Source organism: Artemia sp. Qi Xiang Cuo, chromosome 8 (assembly GCF_049724085.1).
Source record: "Artemia sp. Qi Xiang Cuo chromosome 8, ASM4972408v1, whole genome shotgun sequence".
Lineage (NCBI taxonomy): Eukaryota > Metazoa > Arthropoda > Branchiopoda > Anostraca > Artemiidae > Artemia > Artemia sp. Qi Xiang Cuo.
This window is the reverse complement of record NC_142801.1, coordinates 62649435-62670630: the sequence shown is the minus strand read 5'-3', so window position 1 is coordinate 62670630 and position 21196 is coordinate 62649435. Positions and strand designations below refer to the sequence as shown.

Below are 21196 nucleotides of genomic sequence, written 5' to 3'. Positions count from 1 at the left end.
CCCCAGCCCACAGGGCAAGGGTTGTAAGTTATGCCCTGGGGGTGTATAAGGTTTTTATAGAACGTTTTCTCGTAGAAACTTCAAAAAGGGCTCATTCGATTAGGAATTGAAATGGCTAGTGCCCTTTTTAATAATCGAAAGTTATTGGAAGGCAACTAACACCCCTTCCACACCCACCATTTCGCCAAACACAACCAATAAAAATTTTGAGTTAGCCATTTTGTTCCCCGCAGTTCAAAGTTCAGGAAATTATACCTTTGAGCAGGACACTCCCCCCACAGTCTTCAGGGCAAGGGTTATAAGTTATTCCTTGGGGGTATATAAGGTTTTTATTGAAATCTTTGTCGTAGAAACTTGAAAAAGGGCTCATTCGATTGGAAATTTAAAGGGCTAATGGTCTTTTTAATAGTTGAAAGTGATTTGAGGGCAACGAATCCCCCTCTCACGCCACCCTTTTCCCCAAACACATCCAATCAAAATTTTTAGATAGCCATTCTATTCAACCTAGTTGAAATTTTTTGAACTTACGTTTTTAAGGATGACAACCCCTCCCACAGCCCTCAGGGCAAGGGTTGTAAGTTATGCCCTTGGGACATATAAGGTTTTTATTGAAAGTGTTGTCGCCAGAACAAAATTTGCACTTTACTGAAAAAAATACAAATGAATGTGCATTGTCAGTTTAATATACATATAGGCTACTGATATTTAGTAATCAGAATGTTAATATTATTTTATTTATCAAAGTTATAAAAGTAAAAACATTTATTTTTTTTTCAGTAAAGTGCAAATTTTGTTCTGGCCTTGGGAAGGCATAGGGGTTTTGAGCCCAACTTATGTTAATTTCTGCTCGTTTTGAGTTTGGCTCGGTTATTTATAGTAATTTTTGTTCGTTTTGGCTTTCGTTTATTTATCGATGCTGATTTGTGGTAGTTTCACGCTTGGTAGATTATTTGATTTCATTCTTGCTCATTTTTTGTTTAATGGAGTTCTTTGTTTTTCTTTGACAAACTTGTTTTGTGGGAAAAGTTTTTTTTAATTAATCCTCTAAAGATACAGATTAATAATTTCAATTGACCAATTCTCTCTGACACTATCTACTTGTGAAGAAACCAAGAGCTACACTATGATTAATGCCCTCCTCCTCCCTTCCTTTCTTTATATAGTCAAAAAAAAAATCCAATTCTTATCTCTCCTTACTGCTTGGTCGTTTATCACAGATTTTCTATCATGATTGCAGCAGTAGCTGCAACCTAGTAAAGAGCGAACCACAGACCATAGTAGCTAAAGGTTAAAAAATGCTTTTTAAAAAAAACTACCTAGTGAAAAAAATTGCCATCTGACACCGACTCAGGAATGGTAACTATTATTTCGGTTCGTCTTAAAAGTAAAAGTTTATTGCAAAACAATTTTATGGTGATTTCGAAAAAAATCCTGAAACCTCTTGAAAATGGCAACAGATCAAAATCAAAAGTGTACCATTGGGATCAGCATGGTCGAAAACCCTATACACGGAAATTAAAGTCCCCCTCCTTGAACAACAAGAAAAACACTTTTTTGCATCGGTATCACTGATGTGTCTACCGTTTATTATTTTTTTTTTCGTTTTTTTCAGCAGGCCTAGCGGGTTACCAGAACATCATAGAAAGATGCGTAACGGCTCATTCAAAAGCTATTTCTCATATCTACATGCTTTTTACCAATTCTACCTTTTGTAAGTGCAATATAGCACTGAAAACCACACTTTTGGTGCCACTTCTTAAGTCGAAAGGCTCTGAAGTATAAAACAATTACTATTGTAATAGTTATCTTCTAGAACCGTTAACTGGAGCTTTAAAAGAACCCCTCCCGTACACTCTTCCTCCCAGCCCCATTGTAAGTTTCATAAATCGTCTGCTCACCAGTAAGTTACTGCAACGTTAGCAGGCTACCACACCATAGTAGATAGATGTTTAATGGCTAAACTAAAACATATTGCTTATATTTACTTGGTTTTTACAAATTCTACCGTCTATTATATTTCATAGATGTCAATGTTAGCTACTTTCTTGGGAGAATTTGCGATGAACTCTTTGTCATGGTTGAAGCATTAGCTGCAACCTAATAAAGAGCGAACCACAGCCCATAGTAACTAAATGTTAAAAAACGTTAAAACGGCCTTTTTTATTCTTTTTTTTAAGGCCTAGCGAGTTATTGAAACATCATCATGGTTGCAGCAGCAGCTGCAACAAATGGCACTAAAAACAGCACTTTTGGCGCCATGTCTCAAGTGGAAAAGCTGTGGTTAGTGGGCTACCAGAACTTTTTAAAGAAAGGTTTAATGGCTCATTTGAAAACTGTTGCTCATATCTAAATGCTTTTTATCAATTCTACCATTCGTAAGTGTGAGAAAGCACTGAAAACATCACTTGGTGCCACTTCTTATGTGAAAAATCCTGGAAACAAAAACGTTATAATTGTAATAACTATGGTTCAAAACTCTTAATTGGACATTTTCAAGAACACCTCCCGTGTGTTCCTCCTCCAGACCCCGTGAATAAGGTACGCAATTTAAGTCCTACAAACACCAATATATTAAATTAAATTATTATAGGCGTGGTTATGCTAGTACAGCACTGGACTTGGTTTTTGTCCCCTATTATGATTACTTTTCAGATAATTCACTATTTTTTTCAAATGTGATGCACTCATTGTTTAATGCATATCCCGGGAAGGCTCATTTTAAACCTATTACTCATATCTACGTGCTTTTTATCAATTTTACAGTCCATAAGTGCCATATAGCACTAAAACGGCTCTTTTGGTGCTACTCCTTAAGTGGAAGAGTTTGGAAGCATGAAACGGTACCATTGCAATAATTATGATCCAAAGCCGCTAACTGGAGGTTTATAAGAACCCCTTACGTATACTCCTCCTCCAAGCCCTCTTAGTAAGTTTCATAAATTGGCTATTCATCTTAAAAGTAAAAGATTATTGCAAAAACAAATTAACTAAAACTAAAAACTTTTCAACTAAAATTCTACCATAAATTTGGCTTGAATGATCAACAGTTTTGAATTGAACCTTCAAACTTCACTCTGTGATTAAGCCTATGTGCTAGTTCTAACGGTGGTAATTGAGGGGAACGGATGTCTTTTCCCCCTTAGTTTTTACTCCTGCCTAAGTTTTGAAAAACCTTTTTTGGTCATTTCATTGGAAAAGGTGCTTTCTTCATTTAAAAAGATGGGGGAAACAACCGAAAGTACCCTTTGTGGGAATGTGCTATCAAATTTATAAATAGCGATTAAGTATAAATATAAGCTTTTAAATGAGCCCTTAAACAGCTCTCTTTTGTTACAGTAGCCTTCTAGTTTCTGCTAATCAGTATGTGATTTATAAAGCCCTAGCTTCATTATAGCTTTTTCAGGCGAAGTCGGCCGAGTAAAAACAGTATTTTGTTCATCAAAAAACAAACGTTCCTGAAAAATATGTATTGCTTTGTAAAGTATGGATAATAAACTTTATGTTATAAACTGAAAGTTTTTCATAGTTGTCAAAGTTGTGTGCAATATTTTCTAGAGGTTCTTATTTCCCCCTAGATTGGTGATGATTAGAAATTAGATTAAAAAATAAGTTTTCAACTGAAACTAAAGAGTGACACTAAAATTAAAACGAATAGAAATTATTCCGTATAAATAAAAAATACCATGGCGGCGTTGTTTCTGCATTCAATTTTAATCAAAAACGAGCAAAGATTAATTTAAAAAAACAAAGTTTTCCGAGGGAAGTAAAGAGCAAAGTTGAAACTTCAAACGGACAAAAATTATTACTTCACAGCCTCTCTAATGTATATCAATAAAACTAGTACAAATAAACCAACTAATTATGTTTTCCTATGTTTCTAAAATTATAGAAAACTAGTGCTTTACTGAAAACACAATTGTCAAGTATAAAAAATAGAAATATTGATTTAGGAGTCAAAATGAGTATGTAGCCTAACAGCAATAAACTAATCTTTAAAGCTTTTCGTAGTCTTACACCAGTTGTGACATTAGTAACTTTCAATATACAGGAATATTGGATTAATTTATCATGTAACATTTTGGTCTCGCCAGCTGTAATACCGAAAGTGAGTAATATACAATCTTAAATTGTGAAAAATATGCTTAAGTATTACTTGAAATGAAGATCAAATAAGACATAATATGAACTCTGGAAATCCAGTTATTTCTCCCTATACAACAGTGAATTTCAAGCTATGATACAAATTCTAAAGCTAGTCGATAGTCCAAATACTATCAAGATGGCTTTACTACGAACTTGTCTGCAAACTAATCATGACATGTCCTTTTGAGAACCAAAAAAGAGCCAGTCATTGAACTGAGCCATTGTACAGAAGTGATATCAAATTAAACAAAAAAAAAATAAATAAAGCAACAATCCTAAAATACTTTATTTTTATTCTGTAAAAAGTTACCTTAATTGGTTTGCTTTTACTGTACCAAAACTCCTATATTAGTTCTTCTATGCATTTTTGTTATGTCTTTACGAGTCAGACAAAATGCCAGAGGGAGGGGTCATACAGCTTGGGGGGAGAAGAAAGTTTTTAGGGAGGATTGAGATACGGAGTGGTCCCTTCACTTGTCCGATGTGCGGGGAGTCTGAAGATTTAAAAGTTTTATGTGTTATTGTGAAGAAAACTGTTTTTACTCGGCCAACTTTGCCTAAAAAAGTCATAACTGAGACACGGCTTTAGAAATAAGATACATTAAAACTTCATTAGCCTATGAACTTTTCAAGGGTGACTCACGTAAGGGGTAAATACAAGGGGCAAGGATTGATTAAATTTTTGCATAAAGATGCACAAAAAGGTGATTTTCAAAATCCGAGTGGTATTTTTCAAAATATCCCTTAGCCTATGAATATTTTGGCCTGCTGAGAAAACTAGGTTTTCTTAAATGACAATGATATTTGTAAGAAGATGACAAAAAGTTTTAACTTTTTGACAAAAACGCTTGTTAAGAAATGACAGAAATGTCAAAACCACAAAATGTCAGATTTCGAGTTGTGTATCCTTTCTCACTTATTATCGTTAGAAATCCAATTGTATATAATAATACGACGAGTCACATTTTATATTTGTAATAGCCATTATTGATATTTGTGCAAAAAGAAGCGGAGTTTGGAACTGTTTCTCCGCTGTAAATTCAAATATTTAATTCATGGTAAAATGGAGCATCAACAGTTTGAGTAAAACTGTAAGCTGCAGAAACGACAGTTTGTATGAAAAATAAACTGAACTTTCATATTGTCATGCCCACAACTTGTGTATTATTTGATTTTCCGTCCACTTTCGACGCTTTTCAATTCTTCATAAGATTGAACTTCCAAATTGCTTCCGATCGGTCTGCTTGTTTGATTTATAATAGAAACATTGTAGATTATAATGTTTCCTTTGAATATTTACCTCATATGGGGGCAAATTGGGGGTTGAAGAGAAAGAGAATTTGAATCGAGTATACTAAACCTCTTTTCATTATGTTTCACTATCAGCGCGGATGCGTTCAAGTCATCAATGGACAGGGAGCGGCTAAATAAACCAAAGACCACCATTTGGGACGACAAAAAGGGCTGACTATCATCACTGAAGCTGGCAGACACAGGATTCGTCCTATCACTAGCAAGTGCGATTTAAGGTATTTAAGGGAAGGTATTAAAAATGACAATGTCCCTCTGCTCACATGGCTTTGTTTTAGAATGGCCTCAAATTTTCACCAACACGATCCACTATCTTTTACTTTTTTAGGCAGTTTTGGCTGCAGTGGCTGATCAACATGTTTTGCAGGACGGGCGAAACGTTTTGCTGATGGAAATATTGATTCACAAAGCGGACAGAAACGGCTTGTTGATCAACAATCTTCAGTCAATAGGCTTTTGCCATTGAAAAAACTAGATTCTTAAAATCTGTAAAAAAGAACCTAATCTGGCCCTGTACCCATTCAATCCGGTCCTGAAATTACTTTTGTGATATGAATTAACAGTGGAACAGCAAATTTACAAATCAGATTGTAATTTTATAATTCGATTTGTAGGTTACAAGGCCCACAAGGCCTAATATTTTTATTTAAACCCAGAAAATATTTCACACAGCGATAATGTCAACAACCAGCAAAAATTTTAAATGATGAACTCGAGGCAGTAAAGTTATAAAATTCTAGTTCCAGGAATTAGGAATTGTGAGCTGCACAATCTATTTGTTTTTTAGTCCTAGGTATAACTGAAACAATTTATATTCATATTTGTATACTTTGGTCTTTTTTACCTATAGTTTTTCAAGCTTGGTGTGAAATAACAAGAAATCTCATGCTACTTGAGCTCTTTTTTCAGGAAATAGCCTAGGCCCTCAAAAGAATGCATAGGGCAATCCTAAACATTGTTTTCTAGACGAAATTTCTTAAGTAAATTTTTCAGATATATGATCAAGAAAAGCTAATGTTCTATAGATAAATGTGAATGAGATTCTATAAAATTAGCCTATAGTTTATGAGCCTCTTGCAGTGAATTTTTGGCAGTTCATATTATTGACTCACAAATAAAGTGAAAATACTATTTGATGCCTTTTTTATGCTCTTTATGAATCTAATAATCATTTTTGTTGGAAATGAAATTTACCCCCACCCCTATATATAGGCTACCAATTCAGGGTTTATATTTGAACATTAGGGCAAGGGCAGATCCAAGAATTTTTTTAGGGGATGGGGGCACAAAATAGGTTGATCCAATAAACTTGTGTTAGGAGCAAGTGTAATTAACCCAAAATTGCATTAGTTTAGTAAACTACACCACATTAGACTACATTACAGGGGAAGAGGAGGGGGGTGCATGCCCCCCTTTCCCTCCTTGATCTGCCACTGCATTAGCAGGGTAGAAGTAAATTTTAGGTAAATATCTACCAAATCATAATATTGATTTAGAACTAAATTGAATGCACCACTCAATAGCTTTTTTTTTGCTTTTAATGAGTTTACTATGAATTTATTTAGGAAATGATTTACCGCCCCCCCCCCCCCCTATATAGGCTATACCTAGCCCAACCTACCCAACCCCGGAATTGGCAGATAGAGGGGGGGGGGGGCTGAAAATCATTTCCGATAGAAATGATTATTATATTCGTAATTAGCATAAAAAAAGGCATCGAATGGTTTATTCACTTTATTCCTAACTCAATAATATGAAATGGTAGATATTGACCAAATTTTAAACTTACCTCTCATTTTCATGAGAATAAACTTAACCCCCACCCCCCTAATGTGCAAATATATATGCTGAATTGGTATATAGGCTACAGGGATGGGGGTAAAATTCATTTCTGACAAAACAGATTGTTATATTTGGAAAGAACTTAAAAAAGGCATTGAGTAGTATGTTTACTTTATCAAGAACTGCCAAAAATTTATCTTGCTATCCTGGTAAGTAGTTCAGTTAGATGAAATTTTCAGGGCCAAAAATATAATCTGGGAAAGTATTTCTCAGCTATTATATCTACCCTTTCCTTATTTCTAGGGTCTTAGAAGATTCTAGGCTATACATAAGGTTTGACTTTTGACTCTGGTAATTGCATGACATGACAGGTTGACTGTCATGTAATTCCTCTTATTTCAGTGGAATTTTAAGCCATATTAAGGCTTTTTTATGCTAAATTTAAGAAAAGATTTTACAGGTATTTAAAACTTTTAAAATTGGGATTGATCAAAGGTAAGGAGCTCACAACAGTCTTCTTGCAGCTTATTTGAGAAGACTTATTTGGCAAGGTTTCACTTTTATAATGTAAAGATGGCTAAAGGTTATCAAAGACCAGTGCAGTTGAGATGGAGAGGAGTGGAGGTGGATGCTTCAGAATATCTTCCCTAGAAATTTTTAAGGTTCTGGATGTACTGCTGAAAGTTTCATTCATCAAACTCAATTGTTTTCAAAGATAGCAAAAAAAAAACCTAAGCTAGAATTTTATCCCCTGTCTAATTATGTGTTTCTTAATTAGGCTACTTCATTCTAATCATACATTATAACTCCCACACCCATGGGCATAGGCAGCATATTGTCTAGGGGGGGTCAGTTGATAGTGTGATGGAGGGCCTTTTATCAACTGCTTTTCCAACCATCTGCTTTTTCAGCCATATCTAATGTAAATTTGAAGGTCTTGGGGGGGCAGCTGCCCCCCTCTCTACACCCATGCCTACACCAAACCAGTTATCCTCTATCTGGAATTCATCTCTCTGTGTGACTGAGGGTATGATTTACCTAAATATTATTTGAATCAATTTTGAAAAGTGGATAATAATGGAAGAGAGCATGTGATTATTAGAAACATTCTACATGTTACAAAGTAAGAATTTCATTTTTTCTAGTGATTTCTTTTAGTTTTAGTTTTTAGTACTGTATAGTGTTTCTTTAGTTTTAGTGTTTTCTTTTAGTTTAGAGTTTCAGTATTTCTTTAGTTTTAGTGTAGTGTTTCTTTAGTTTTAGTGTTTTCTTTTAGTTTAGAGTTTTAGTATTTTTTTAGTTTTAGTGTAGTGTTTCTTTTGTTTTAATGTTTTCTTTTAGTTTCTATTTTCTTTAGTCTTTTTCAACTACTTTCAAAGATAACAAAAAGCCCCTAAACTAGAATTTCAGCATTAGGGGTGTATATTTGACTATCAGGATGAGATAAATTACCAATTGAATTGATTACTATATTTGGGAAGAGCATATAAAAAGGAATCAAGTACTTTTTATTTACCTTGTCCTTTTGTCAGTCATGGAATTTTGTATGCATTAGGTGTTTTGCTAGCTTATAAAGTAGTTAAGTTAACTAAATAGAGCTTTCAGGAATTGATTCAGGTGTAATCTTGTATTAAGAACCCTTGAATGTACTATTAAATTTTCCATTCAACATTCTTTCTAAATATAATGTTATAAATATAAATGCTATTAGCATGATTACCCCCCCCCTCATCCCCCCTGTTAGGGACAAAAGATAACACTAGAATATATAAAATAAAAACTCCAAGAAAACACTATAATGATACAGTTCCTGATTTTCTATACTCAGAAGGATTAATACTACTACTACTACTCCTAACAACTCACCACAGCACCAAGCTGCCTGGTGCCAACACAGCTATGCACACTCCTCCTCCATCCCAATCTATTCAAAGCCTCCCTTTTTACACCTGCCCATGAAGTTCCCATTTCCTTTAAATCTTTCTTTATGACGTCCTCCCACCCCAGACACCCAGGACAACCTGCTTTCCATTTAGCCCTAGACGGTTGGCTGAAAAGAACAATCTTCAGCAATCTGTCATCCTTCATCTGCATAATGTGCCCTAGCCACATCAACCTTTCTTTCATTATAGCCCTAGAGAGCCGTTTTTTTTAACATTTTTCTTATAGTTTATTGTTTGAAATACAGTCAGTCTGCTGGGTACCCAGAACAATCTTTAAGCAATTTCTCTGGAAAACATCTAGCAAATCTTCATCTGCTTTTCATGGCGCCCATGCTTCAGAGCCATATTTAACCACTGTCATCACTGTAGTTTCTAATATTCTAATCTTGGTTTGCAGACTTATCTTCCTATTCTTCCAAACTTTTTTAACTGTGAAAAAACACCCTGAACCTTGGCTATTCTACTTTTGACATCTTCACTGCTCCCACCATCTTTACTAATAATACTACGAAGGTAAGTGAATCTGTCCACCTGATCAATCTTTTCATTACCCGACTTCACCTTTTCATCTTCACTTATTCCTAGCCTTAGTGACTTAGTCTTCTTAACATTAATTTTCTTACCTATTCTAGCATGCTGAACTTGTAAAACCTCTAAAACTTCATTCATTTTCCTCACACTTTCATCTAGGATTCTTAAATCATCAGCATAATCTAAGCCCAGGAGAGTTTTTCCTCGCCATTTGATTCCGTGGTCTCTCATTGCCTTTCCTGTGCTCCTTAAGACAGAGTCCATCAAAATAAGCCATACAAAGGGGGATAGAACACAACCCTGCTTAACTTCTGATTTAATACAAAACCAGCCACTAACCTCATTTCCCCCCTTAACTGCAGCAGTGTTATTCTTGTATATAGCACTAATCACTTTAATGTATTTGTCTGATATACCATACAAGGATAAAACCTTTACTAAAGCTCTTCTATCAACAGAATCGAATGCTTGCTCATAATCTATAAAACTGAGGACCAAAGGTGTTTGAATACTCAGGCACTTCTCAATTATTAACCTAAGAGTGGAAATTTGGTCAACACATCCTCTACCTTTTCTAAAACTGCACTGTTCTTCTCTTAAAGCTTTGTCTGCAGAATCTCTCAGTCTAAAATGTATCATATTACTAAGTAATTTACTACCTACAGAAACCAGGCTAATGCCTCTATAATTATCACACTCACATTTATCACTTTTCTTATAAAGTGGCTTAATTAAGGTTTTCCTAAAATCGCTAAGCACTTCCCTTTTTTCAAAAATCATGTTCATAATCTTCAGTAACTTCTTTCTAAACTCAGAGCCACCATATTTATGAAACTCATTTAGCATCCTTTCAGCATCTGGAGCCTTATTATTTTTTAGTCCTTTTAGTACTGTCACTAATTCCTCCTCACAAAACAAATCTTCCTTCACATCCAATGTATCACAAACTTTTTCATTTTCCTCTATATCTCTTCCTTCAACTCTATCTCGGTTAAGCAAATTCTCAAAATGTCCAGCCCATCTCTCTTTAGTTTTTTCCTTATTGCTTCTTGTAGCCCCATTTTTATCTTTAACTCGGCCAAGTCTGCATTGACTACTCCCTCTCAATTTGTTAACATGCCTTGCATTTTAATTCATGTTTCAATAGTTTGTATCATTCTCATGTATAGCTTCTTCTAAAGGAAAAACTATAATATCATAGCAAAATCTAACTTTATAATATACACAAAATGTATATTATAGTGCTTATAGATTTGCTGGGTTGCTTCAACTTTAGTTCACATTTTTTCAAATATATTTTGTTTTATTTTTAATACTGATTTTATTTTAATATTTTCAATATGTATTTTAAAATATTTGTATATAATAATATTCCAGTATTTAAAATATTTGTGCATTGAAATGTTCAGAAGAACCTGACAAATAATTAATTTCAGTACCTATAAAAAAGGCCAGCACATCCTCTAATGGGGTTTAGGCAGCCTAACTTAAATTACAGCTTGGAACAATGTGTAACAAAAAAAGTCTCTCTAAATTTTTTGAATCTTGTTGACAAAGAAATATATGATAATAAAAAAATAATAGTAGGCCAAGAAAAGCCCTCAAACAAGAGTGCTACTGTATAGTTGTCCAATTGTTCTCCTTATGCAACATCATGGTAGTATTTAAGTTAATTAAGAGAAATGAAGAAAGACTAGTAAGAGCAGCATGTGATTGGATGTTGAATAATGGTTTAAAAACTTTGTTGCCATCCAAAATTAAGTCATTACTAGAAAGAGTGGTAATGCCTGACTTAAGGAATGGTGGTCTTGGTCCTTTTAATTTACTTACAGATTTAGAAAGCCAGGTAAAATTTATTTTATTGGGTCAAGAAAATTGTTTCTGGCCAACCCTCTTGTATGATTCTCTGAAGAGCTTTAAGTTGTTTGTCTTTGGCTTTTTCATCCTTCAGTTCACTGAGCCTCTCACAACCGATTGGAAGGAGCTTCATCACCGAATGGACATGCCAATCGATCTCTTTCTGTAGGGAGTCCTCTTGAATGTGAAGCCTTGAGAGGGCGTCTGGGACAGGAATATCCTTGCCGGGTTTGTTGGTTACAGAATAATCACAGGGCTGTATCTGCAGCAGCGTTCTCTGGAGTCTGGCTGAGAACTTAATGATTGGGCAGTCCATCAGTGTTTCAAGTGGCTTGTGGTCGGTTACTATGTTGAAGTCGACCATACAATTACTGGTGGTAGTGACCGCATCCAAAAACGATTGCATATAGTTCTTTTTCTGTTTGGGAATAGTTCTGTTCAGTATATGTTAATGATCTTGACGCATATGACACAACACTGTTGTTCTGAAGCAGAATCGCACCAGCCCAGATTTTGATGCAACTACTTGCAGCTCAATGCCACTGCAAGTCGGATAAAAGAAAGTTACTCTTCCGCAGATGGACTCTTTTAGTTGCTGAAGGACCTGCTCGTGGTCAGGGGTCCAAAACACATTTTGCTTCAGGAACAATCCCAATGGCTTGTTTTGGGTTGACAGGTTTGGAATGTACTGGGACAGATAGTTGAGCATTCCAAGAAGGGTTTATAGCTGTTCCCGTGGTTTTGGCAAAGGCATTTCATGGATAGCCTTGACCTTATTTGGATCCGGGTGGGTGCCCTAACCAGATAAGATGTGGCCAAAATAAGGGATGAATGTTGCTTTCAGGATACACTTTTTCTTGTTCATTTTCACTCCCTTCTTTTTAGCTCTCTGCAGCTTTTTTTTAAAGATTGACGCTGTGTTCCTCTTTTGATTTGCCTGAGATGATCATGTCATCCCTTATGACAGAAAAACAAGCCAATCCTGCAAAAACTTCTTCCATATGTCATTGAAATTCATCTTGAGTTGATATAAGGCCAAATGGCATTTGCTTGAATTTGTATTGCCCAAAGGGAATATTGAAGGTCATCAACTCAGATGACTCGTCGTCCAGATATAAAGACCATTAATCATACCGAGCATCAAGTTTCGAGAAGTGTTTTGCACCCTAGTGCTTCTGGGTTGCTTCATCAAATGCATTGGGTGATGAGGCCTCTTGATTGCCTTGTTCAGGTCATGGGGATTGTTGGGGTTCCACCCCTGTTTCTTTTCTTTTCAGATAAATGGCCCATTTTCTTTTCTGTAATTATTTTTACCTGTGAGATAATTTTTAATCCTAAGTTGAATTCTGGTTGCTAAGTTAGATTCTTTTGCAATAAGTAAGCTTTGAACTAAATGCTATTTTGGATTTCCTGATCTGAGCCATTGAAAGGTAAAGTTAAGAAAAAGTAGAATGGATTTTGAATGGGGTTTGAAAGGATTGGCTGGGCCAAGCGTAGGTCCACCCCTATGAAGAGTCGCTGTACAGAACGAATTTTTCAGTTAGTCTACATTTAGACCCCGTTTGGGGAAGCCTATTCTTTTTGTTATATGTGACCTTTGGAAGATTACAAGTAAGAAATTTTCTACAACTGTGAACTATTTTCCAGGAAAACAGACAGGGTAGGAACAGAGTTACGAGATACTGTCATTATTATATTGACAAGCGGGGTTTGTTACGTCCAAGAAGATAGTTAGAGATTTTTAATGGTGACCCGGGTTTGGGTACACCCTTGGGCCTTAGAGGTCGGCTATTAGACCGCTCGATCACGTTATCATACCCTGAGGCAGGGTATACTGTAAATTGAGTACTAGCACACCCTATATTTACAGAACCGGTGTGGTAGGCGTGGGCATCCCGCTATAATATTTTGGTGCTGCCAGGGGCTTTTCCCTCCAGTAAGTGGTGAAGTACCGTTTTTGCACCAATAAGTGGTGACACCCGTACTTTACCAGACCAATACTGGTGGCATTGTAACCTACCGGTATAATATTGATGGCAGCAAGAAAATGAGCTATCAACAGCACTGATAGTAAAAGAATTCCGAGTTTTCGAAGAGAGAAGTTAAATTAGCCTATAAAGTACCGTATTGTGATTACATAAAAAGAGAAAAAAATACGGAATCAATTAATAGAATTATGAAGTTCTATAATGGGCTGGGCCTTGTTAGACAAAAATAAAAAAGAACAACGTGAAATTAATTGAGTTTGAGTTTAAAGTGGGGGAATCTCCGTATTGAAAAGTATTACAGGGTTTAAGGACAGATAAAAAAAACGTTGAAAGCTGGGTTATTACTTGAGTGAATTGGCTTACTTAGATATAATTTTCAGTGACGAAGGTTATAAGAGTATTGAAGACGGCAAGTTAGGAGGATTTGTCAGTATGTGTGCACATTGTATAAGGAAGGTGGGAGGCACCTGTACTATTGAGTAATCGGCCTAAGAGGAGATTACATTTGGAGTACGAGGATCAAGGAGGACATGTGATTTGTTTTACAGGGTAGTTCCCCTGTTTGAGTTTAGTCCAGCTAATTCACTAGTGGAATATTCGCGCAGTTTTTCGGTTTACTTTCTCGTCCAACCCCTGTTAATTCGTTTTTCGGAGATATATTTCACTCGCGTAAAATTGCTTGCTGCGAAAGAAGTCGTTATTCCCTAATGAAGTCTAGATATTCCAGTTATTTGAAAAATTGTTGAATCTCATTACACGGAGCTGATAATTCACAATAGCGATTGCGTATCATAATTTTTGCGTGTGCCAATTGTTAAACTTGCTATGACGGATTAATCAATTAAGAGATAATATAATCGGAAAGAAGTATACGCGGTAAAATGAGGGGGTACGAAATAAACAAGGAAGAAATAATTTGTGAAAAAGCAAGACGAACTCACCCCACAGAGTCTGTGCCAAATGAAGGGGAGTTGCGGGTAAGAGAAAATACGGATAGAGAACGAACAGAGTTAGAAAACGAGTTAGGAAGAAATAATGACAGACGGAATCAAAGTAGTACGAGTAGAAGCAGCAGTGTGGAATCGAGATCCAGCAGGGGCTCACAAAAAAGCACTAAAATAGATGCGACACAACAAATATTAAGTTTCATGAAGGAAGAGAGAATAGCCAGGTAACGAAAAGAGAAGGAAAATAGAGAAGAAAGAGAGAATATCAGAATAGCTAGAGAAAAAAAGGAAGAGGCTGATAGAAGAGCCAGAGAACAAAAGGAAGAGGCTGAGAGAATAGCCAGAGAACAAAAAGAGAAGGAAGATAGAGAAGAAAGAGATAGAGTAGCCAAAGAAAAAAAGGAAGAGGCTGATAGAATAGATAGAGAACGAAAGGAAGAGGCAGATAGAGAGGATAGAAGAGAACTAATGCAAATAATTGCAGGGGAAAATTTTCAAACGTATAAGAGAACCGCATGGGTTAGAAGCCCGGAAAAATATACAACTTGATTGACTATGGGGGGAGGTGGACCGACCCATAAAACAAACTGGGAGGCTGTGCCACCCTGTCGGAAGAACGAAATACTTGATACTCGTGTTCAAAATGTTGATAATCCACAAAAATGGGATGCAGAAGTAAAAAGACAACATAATATTGAAAATAAGACACGCAAAAATGATTTTTTAGGAAAATTTGCAGAAAATAGAAAACTTGAGAACAATTTAAATGAATACGAGACGCTAAGAAGTACAGCCCAAAATGAAACACTGATTGTACCAAAGAAAAATGAGACGAATTTTATTGTTCGCGCTTTTCCTCGCAAAACTCCAGAAATTTTAGTACAATGTGAAAAACCAAATTTCGGAGTTCAGTTTCCATTTGATAACGAAATATTTGTTTCTGCGGTAGAAGTAAAAAGAACTAAAAGAGAGAAAAAAAGATGCAAAGTGGAACTACAATAAAGAAAGGCAGTCAAAGATGGACACTGGAGTCCAATTCAGATCTCATGACGATTTATTTAATGCTACTACAAAAGAAAAGAAAACTAAGAGGGAGAAAAGAGTTATTAAACGGAGCTACAATGAAGTAATGCAGTCAAAGATGGTGGACACTGGAGTCTAAATCAGATTTAACGATGATTTATTATTTTGTGCCATGGAAAAAATTGAGAAAAGTGAAAAAGAACAAATAAATGCAAAGAGACAAAATTTTGAGATTCAGCCAACAGTGGCGACAAATAAAAAAAAATTAGATGGACTGTGCCTTGACAACATAAATAATAGGGGAGAGAAAGAGGTCCAAGACCCATGGGGAATAAAACAAGATGATTACAAAATAGAGATAAACGACCTACAACGGGTTGGGGGAAAGTTGGGGGATATTGAATGTCGAGTCAGATTGGAAAAACTTGGGAAGGAATCTGAGATTAGTACTGTCAACTCAAAAGATACGTCGATCCTTTATGAGGGGGAGAAATCCCTTGGGGAAGATCCCCTGCGGGAAGTCGCAAAAGATAGTCCTTTTCCTCAATGCACAACTGGCAGACGCGTTGTGATCCCTTACCAAGGTTTTGCCTCTCTGATCTGGAATCCTTGGGGGATACTCTCTCCCAGTCACTTTATATTTCACCCAAACATTTTTTCTGTAACCCTGTCCATTTACTCTTCATGGGAACCGTCAATTATTTCCAGCAAATTGTATTCAGTGGGAGATGTATCCAAATTTCATCTTCAATTAGAATCAACACCTATTCTTGATTTTATTATCTCAAGGGATGGAACTCAGAGTGAAGTGATTAATAGCTCGCTCAAACCTTTAGCTGATATCCCCATACCCTTATTGTTTTTACAGTGTGCATTTTCGGCCTTAGATTATTTAAAATTACCCCAAGGGGCAATTTACAGTTTAATTGAGATGTGGGGCTCTTTCCGCAGATGGAAATTAAGAGGCTAGCGCAGCCAATTTTTCATGATGGCTGGCATCATCAAATGTTCATGAAACTGATTCTCTGCTCCTCTCAAATGTAAATTTCGTGAGAGCAAGAAATTTTTTATTTTGCTGTGCAAGATAAAGTTCCACAAATCTCGTGGATTCTTCCTTCTTTGAAACCCAAAGCTTGATGAATAGAGCTGTACAGACAATAGCTTTGATTGGTTGGACAGGAATACAGAACGGCATTGGAACAAAGTAAAGGGGATGGTATAGTCGCGAAGCCATAAGCCAAGGGTTAGCTGCAGTGGATATGTACAAAGGAAGGAAGAACAGAAGACAGACAAGTTTGGTGATTTTGAAGTTAAGTGTTATATTTGTAAGGCTGGACCAGCATGGCCTGTGGCTGGTCATTTATCTTACGTGGGGAGGTATTGGGGTTCCACCCCTGTTTCTTTTCTTTTTAGATAAATGACCCATTTTCTTTTCTGTAATTATATTTGCCTATAAGATAATTTTTAATCCTAAGTTGAATTCTGGTTGCTAAGTTAGATTCTTTCGCAATAAGTAAGCTTTGAACTAAATTCTATTTTGGACTTCCTGTTCTGAGCCATTGAAAGGTAAAGTCAAGAAAAAGTAGAATGGATTTTGCATGGGGTTTGAGAGGATTGGCTGGGCCAAGCGAAGGTCCACCCCTATGAAGAGTCGCTGTACAGAACGAATTTTTCAGTTAGTCAGCATTAAGAATCCATTTGGGGAAGCCTATTCTTTTTGTTATATGTGGTAGGTGCGGGCATCCCACTATAATATTTTGGCACCGCCGGGGGCTTTTCACTCCAGTAAGTGGTGTAGCACCATTTTTGCACCAATAAGTGGTGACACCCGTACTTTACCACACCAATACTGGTATAATAGGGATCAATACAAACTCTAAGGCTCCCGTCTGCCTTTTCCGTAACAACTACAGAGTTAACCCAGTCAGTTGGGTGGCTGACTTTCTCAATTATGCCTACACTTTTCACGCGATCAAGCTCTTGCTTGAATTTCGTTTGTAGTGCAAGGGAAATCCGTCTTTCAGGCTGCACTGATGGTTCAGCTCCTTGACGAAGGACTATTTTTCAAGTACCTTAGATTGTGCCCACTCCTTCGAACAGCTCTGAAAATTCATCAAAGATTTGGCTTGTGTATGCTGGATTACTCTGAAGGCTGAGGACTAGTTTGACAAGATTCAGCTGCTGGCTTGCAGTATAGCTCAGTATTGGAACTGGAGCAGACTGCACAACGAAGATTTCATGCAAGCTTTGTCTACAATCCTTTTAGGCACATTTCAATCTAGAACTGCCAATTACTGGGATTTTTCTACCACAGAAACTAGTTAGGACATGATTAGTTGGGGAAATTTTCGGCTGCGATTTCAGCTTGTCAATGAAGTGCTTTGTAAATATATTGGCTTGTGCCCCAGTGTCAATCTTGAATCGGACACTAATCTGTCTATAGATTCTTATGCTTTTATATGGCTGATCATCTCCATTGTCTGCTGAGATTTCATGAATAAAGAGTTCAGCATCTGTAGTCTGATGTGTAGATTCAATAACATTGATTCTTTTCTTTGCACTGCAACAAACTCTAGCAAAATAATTTTGCTCGCCACATTTACTACAGGCTTTCCCCCTGTCAGGGCAGTTGTGACTCGCTGAATATTCACCACCACAGAAATAGTAATCAGATTTGGATGCTTTCTGAATGCGTGATTTCGGGTTTTTCTTAATTGCATCAGTTTCTTGTTTGATTACTGGGTTGTTCATGCTGGGTTACTGGGTTGTTCATCCGTTGAGAACTGGTCAGGCGATCAATGTAAGAATGGAGAATGGGATGTGGCAGCCAGCAGTCGTTGTGAAGAAAGACTTTCGTCCCCGCTCTTACGTTGTAGAAACGCCGAATAACAGACATTACCGGTGTAATCGAAAACAGATTAAGGCTGTGCCGGGAAATCCTGACGAACCGGAATCCGATGTTCAAGCAGATTTCGAAATCCGAGCTACCGAACTGATCGATCTCGGATCACCTTCTAGTCCACCGCCAACTGACCAGATAGAAAGCGCTGTGAACAGTGAACCAACCACCTCTGACTCCACTCAGCCAGAGATCCTAGAGTCTAGGGAAGCTGGTGACCCTGGATCCTCAGATCTCCCTAGAACCAGGAGTGGAAGACTAATCAAACCACCAACAAGAATAAATCTTTGATGAAGTCACCTCCTTGAGTGAAGTGCACAGTAAATGAATTTTCATTGAGAAAAGGAGAGATGTAACATTCTAGCCTGAAATTAGTGCTTTAGTTTGCTTGTGTTTGCTGTTTAATTGCTTGCTTTGCTTTTGCTTATGTGTGCTTACTTGCAGGTTGTGTCCTGGGTTTTTTGAATTAAATGCTTGCGCCTGCTTATCTGAGTTTGTTAGCTACGGTTATTGCACTAGTAAGAAGAACTATACCCTCAAGGAAGCTATTGACTAAGCGAGTTTCTGTCTCGTGTGTTTTTGTTTTTATATATTGACATACTCATGCTTTATTCAACATGTTGGAGTTGACGAATCTACTCTGTTTTATATTTTATAAAGTTTAATTTTTGCTATAAGTTTTAATTGCAACTTTTATAGCATATATTGCCCTCAGATTCTTATCTGTTTTAATTTTATAGGTGTTCAATGAATAAAGTTGGTCCATATATCTTGGGACCTAGTTTGGGCCCCAGTCCTGTGAAATGTATTTCACAGTATATTGCCAAGCATGGAGAGTCGTCCAAGTTTAGAACTATCAAGGTAGGCTTTCTTATTGGTTTTCTTTTTTTTGGGGGGGGGGGGATGTCAGTTCTGACACAAAAGAACCTTTTAAAATGAGAAAATTGTCTTTCCACTAAAAAACAAAAAATAATCTGTGCTTGTATGATATACTCCCTACGTAATATTCTTCTAATATGTTTCTCTGACGCCCAATCCTAATGAAATATACCAAAGTACGATAAGAATAGAATACTTTAGAAACAAATTTGGGCTATATATTTGCACATGGGGGGTGTGGGGGTGGTGATGTGAGAATAAAGCATAGCGGGTCTGCATACCTAATATGTTAGGTATTCTGCATATTATGTTGTAAGAATTGTTTTCCAACTTCACACTGTGCAAATACTTTACCCCCACCCTCATTCCTGATGTGAAAATATATTTTCCATCTTTTCTGTCACTTCTCTTGTCTTGTCTCACTCTAATCTGAAAGAAACTAACGAAAAAAAACCGGTTCTATAATGCAACAATGAATGAACAGCTTAAGCGGAGGGGGTTTATCATACAAGTACCAAACAAACTAACTATTTAATAAAATTAGGTTATATTTGCAGCAAGTCAGAAAAAATATCTCAAAGTCACAAAGTTCAAGGTGTGAAGAAGGCAAATAATCTTAATCAGTTTAATGCATCTTGAACAGTTGGCTGTGTGCTATAATATAATTAATTTGTCTTCATTGAAGTAACAAGCTTTGAGCCCATGTATTTGCTTGAGGAAGAGGTTGTTATAATTCTTCATATCATCATTTTGCCCTCCAATCTACTTTCTCCCAATTTTTGTATTCCTTTCCTCTCTTTCTCCCAGTCTTTGCTGCTTTGATTGTTTTTCTTCTTTTCGCCTCAATATCACTATTACTTTCTTATACCTATGTGTTTTAGTTTTTCTGTGACCGGACATTATAAATTTTTGTACGTGTACTGTAGTTAGCACTATGAGAAACATGGGTTAATCAGTTTTTCTTATTTCTTTTTTTTTTATTCCAAATACGTAAAATTCATTTTTCTACCAAAAGTTACAAGCCTGAGAAAGCTCTTCTGATTTTCAAACAAGGGAGAAAATATCTTCAAAATGGGAAGTGACCTTAATGCAGATTAAACCATCAAATTTAATGCCATGAGATTCAGCATATAAGAGAATTTTATTACACAGGTTTCAAGTCCCTGTCTACAAAAATGTGAAATTTTGTATTTGTTTCCAGGAAGGGTGATCACAAATGCGTGTTTAGTTGTTCGTTTTTCGTTTTTCTTAGGGGGAATTGTATCAAACCAATAATCATAGAAAGTTGGAAAAGGGCTCATTTGAACAAGAATTGAAATTTCTACTCCTGTTTTTAAGTAGCGAAAGGGATTTTTACACGCTATTGCGGGGTTTCCTACGAAAGTATGGCACAAAACATATTGGACAGCCTCTAGTTGAAAAAAATAATAATAATAATAATAAAAAAAAAAATAAAACTACATATTGATCTTTCCAGTTTTTGAGGCAGTAATGTCATGTGATGAACCTTTTGTTCCTAATAATGCTAGCAATCCATAAAAAATAAACACGTATTATGTACAATGATTTTAAAGCTTCATTTAGCTAAGCAGATTCATTTGATGCTTTGATGCAGATTCATTTGATGCTTGATAAAATTACATTCGGTGGTGTTTAATTGCGCATCAGCTATTAGGGAAGAGGACTGGTGGATCTTTGTGTAGGTTCAGGGTAAAGAAGAGAGTGTGCCTTGAGCCTAAAAAAGTGCTTTTTGCCCCACATTTTGCAATTCTCAGTGAACCCTCCAATGTATATAGCAGGAATGAAAGGGGGCGGGGTAGAAATTAATCTCCAACGTCCTTTCATTCTCAGGACTATTTTTGGACTAAGCCTATAATTTGGGTGTTGTAGGGT

At 36.4% G+C, this 21196-nt stretch overlaps 1 protein-coding gene across 1 annotated transcript in view; it reads left to right on the top strand.

Annotated features, from left to right (window-relative positions):
- The window catches only part of LOC148949676 (serine/threonine-protein kinase 40-like), a 111223-nt gene that overhangs the window by 1729 nt on the left and 88298 nt on the right, over nt 1–21196 (top strand). The window contains exons 2-3 of the mRNA XM_089092754.1: nt 6195–6247; nt 19165–19285. Coding sequence (XP_088948880.1) covers nt 6195–6247; nt 19165–19285 — 174 coding nt within the window. The remainder of the gene's footprint in view (nt 1–6194; nt 6248–19164; nt 19286–21196) is intronic.